The sequence below is a fragment of the Cephus cinctus genome, unplaced genomic scaffold (genome assembly GCF_000341935.2).
Source record: "Cephus cinctus unplaced genomic scaffold, Ccin1 Ccin1_contig_4031593, whole genome shotgun sequence".
In the NCBI taxonomy this organism is placed as follows: domain Eukaryota; kingdom Metazoa; phylum Arthropoda; class Insecta; order Hymenoptera; family Cephidae; genus Cephus; species Cephus cinctus.
In genome coordinates this window covers 1-3,392 of record NW_014332722.1, presented here as the reverse complement: position 1 = coordinate 3,392, position 3,392 = coordinate 1, and the positions used below count along the sequence as shown (strand labels likewise).

Here is a 3,392-nt window from a genome sequence, read left to right as displayed (position 1 = left end):
TTTCACCGCAAATCTCAAACGTGCATTTCTGGTGATACACTCTGTATAGGTATTTATATGTATATTGTATATATATATATTACAAGCTTATAATCGCTCGCGCGACACAGACTCCATATAATTACTAGAGCGCCTGCCAGTATGTTATAATTGAATTCATTGAATATTGTACAATAGTTTTCATTTTCTTAATTATTTACACAAACATGCCACTCGCATTTTTGCCCGCATGGCGTATGAATAATTGCAAAATTTTTACAGTCTCACTAGTAAATCACTCTGCTAGAATTATCGGGATAGCTTTAACAATCTTCATAATGAAAAACGAAAATCACACTTTGCTCAATCATCATTCACGGGTTTGAACTGTAATCTTGATCGTTAGAATGTATCAGAAAAGAGAAAAGAAAAAATAATCTACGACCGTAGAACAAAGTTTCAGAGTTTATCTCTGAGCATAGCGTACATTTTTCTTCTTCTCTTGTAATACTGGACAAATTTATCATTGAAATCTGAAGAGTATCGGTATTCGCAAGATCCGTTATAAACAATTGAATATAAATAATACAGTTATCAATAATTGCAATAAATAGCTCGAATAAACGAACGCAAGTTTCGTTTAACAAATTCGAAATATTACAGACAGTACAAAGGATCGCAGAACGTTCAATTTGAAGATCGTTCGTTTTTCACAAACATATAGAACGACAAGTGTTTTCGTATGAGGTTCCCTTTCTATTTTTTACTTTCTTTTATTACAGTGCTATAGTTAGGTTAGTTAGGTATAACCTCAAGTCAGCGACCGATATGCGATCGAATTGAAAAACGAACAGTAATTTTATATAGAATCCCACGTATTCTTTACGTACATTCGAGACGATCACGAAACGACAAGGATACAGGACCCTTTGGCGCCAAAATAAATTCAAATTGTAGACCGAGTTCTTCGTCGGCGATGATTTCGAATTCTCGAACGACCTGGATACAAGGAGGGCAACCATATTTTATATCTACAATAAAGTATAACAGAGCCAGTCTTTTGTACCTTAGCCAATATAAGTTGCAACGCCTGTTCCGTGAAACGTTTTCCTGGACAAATACGTCGGCCAGCACCAAAGGGTGATACTAAAAGTGGTGAATGGGGTGAAGTGGGTTCCAACCACCTTTCCGGCATCCACTGAGATGCATTTTTGAAATTTTCTTCATCCAGTCCTGCTATCCACGTTTGAAGCAGAACCACGGTCTTGTATAAAATAAATAACAATAATTGGCTTGATATCATTTAATCTGATAATAATAATATTTAAGACTTTTAGGCTAGTTTGCAAAAATAAATATTACTCACCCCAGCATTTAGATTATAACCCGAAAGTTCAATGGGTTCGTCCAAAATTCTAGCAATACATGGTGTCGTGGGGATCATTCTGTGGTCAAAAAATAATAATGATTATTCCTTAATTTACTTAGTTATACATATGAGTAATAATACATTGTATCATGATACACGAGTTCATTCAGTCTAAAAGCACCACCTGAATGTGGCTTTACCACAAGAGTCCAATAGATTGAGCTAACTTCAGACGATAGATTTGAAATGAATAATCCGTTTTATAGAAATAGAATACCTGAATGCCTCAGTAATGCAAGCACGTAGATACATGGCACCACGAAGATCCTCTGCGACAAGATTGCACCCTGGCGGTGCAAGAGATGCAGCCTCCTCGTATAGACGTCTCTGCACTTTGGCGTCGCGACCAATAAGATAAAAAAGAAAGACGAGTGTGTTACCAAGCTACATAGGAAAATAAAACGGCAAATTATTAAACAATACAATGATAAAGACATCATTCGATAATCAATCAATTAAACTAACCGTATGTATACCAGCAGCTATAAAATCAATAATCGCAGCTTTTTTATCTTTTATATCAAGATTCTTTTCCCTGAGAATAGATTGAAAAACAGCCTCGACGATTTCATCCTTAGCGTCATCCTGTTTCTCCCAGATAGTCGTCTCCATCAATTCGGATATCGTGCTAGAAGAATTATCATAATATTCAATGATTAAGTTCTACTCTAAAAACTGAAAGAGATTATGATCTTCAAGGAAACTTACTCGTAAATAACATCTTCACTCTCAACAAGCTGCTTGTAAGCTTTGGTGGGTAACAATTTCCAAAATGGCAGCCCGTAGAAGGCGTCCCTGGACGCTGTGAAATTAACTCTTACAGCCTCGGCCAACGTGGCTGTTAACGAGCCTGAATCAGGTTTAAGAAAGTCCAAGCGACGTCCCAGAATGAGGGTGCACGTGCCTGTGACAAGTTTATAAGGAATCAGAGCATATATATGTATGACATATATATGTATATGTATGACAAATTAATTTGAACTTTTGGATTAAACTATATATGAACGTATAGAATAATTTAACCATACTTACTTTCAAGGCCCATACGATATGCAAGCTCCTCGAATCCAACAACCTTCGAGCCACTTCGTTGCGAACGTATTAAGTCCACGAAGTCATCAGTGACGTCATTTAATGCAGGAAGAAATCCCAGTACTGTATTGGCTCCCATCAGTTCCGGCGTCAGAGCTGATCGTAGCTTGTGCCACGTGATGCCTTGTCTGAAATTTTTGTTAAGATCTCGTATTAATTCCAACCATCTAATATGGCATTTAATTGGCCGTCGCATGGAGCTAAACTGTCTTCCGTCAAACTATTTTTAGACAAAAAATTATATAGCGCGTCTGCCAATTGTGCAAAACAATTGTAGGCGGCAGATAGCTAAACGTTTGAGAGATGTGATTTCAGATTAAGTGGTTAAAAAATCAAGGATAAGAGCTAATTAGCTATTTATACAGAGACAGATAAATAACGGTATTCAATATTAAATTGGACTCTATCGCACTATCAGTGGTTGTCGAACGTCGTAGTGATGATTTATTGACTTTTGTAATACCCTTGCAAGGAGATTAATCGCGTGGCTCCCCAGCAAACCTGCTACTTTGTTGTAATGTCTGTGATGTTAAAGAAAGCTAGATTTCGTGAATTTGTAATATATTCGTAGGAGAAACAGCACAAAGATGCCATTCGCAGATGAATTTCAAAATTATAGTAATTCTACCACATTCTGCCGTCCGGGAGATGTTTGAAATTCGTTCGCGTTATTGTAAATTGTGAATTGTGTCCAAGAAAATATGTCCGCTAGATGGCAACACGCGCATAATCAACGCACAAGTAAAGTGTTTTTCTCAACTGTATATATCAGACTAATACTTTTGTACTACATATTTTATGAAATAAATTGGTAATTCCAAAAATGTTACTCTAAAGGAGGAAGGTCCATAAGGCCGGTTTTCGGCCCAAATCTAATTTGGGTAAAAATGAA

General features: G+C 36.6%; 1 protein-coding gene across 1 annotated transcript; it reads right to left on the bottom strand.

Annotated features, from left to right (window-relative positions):
• Positions 1 to 104: 104 nt before the first annotated feature.
• On the bottom strand, positions 105 to 2,628 carry LOC107274383 (ecdysone 20-monooxygenase; the record flags this gene model as incomplete). The annotated part of the gene is given in 7 exon segments (XM_015753853.1): positions 105 to 978; positions 1,046 to 1,243; positions 1,346 to 1,424; positions 1,626 to 1,792; positions 1,874 to 2,036; positions 2,117 to 2,312; positions 2,441 to 2,628. Coding segments are annotated over 7 exon segments (1,108 nt in total), but the record flags the coding sequence as incomplete, so codon positions are not given.
• Between the last annotated feature and the right edge of the window lie 764 nt (positions 2,629 to 3,392).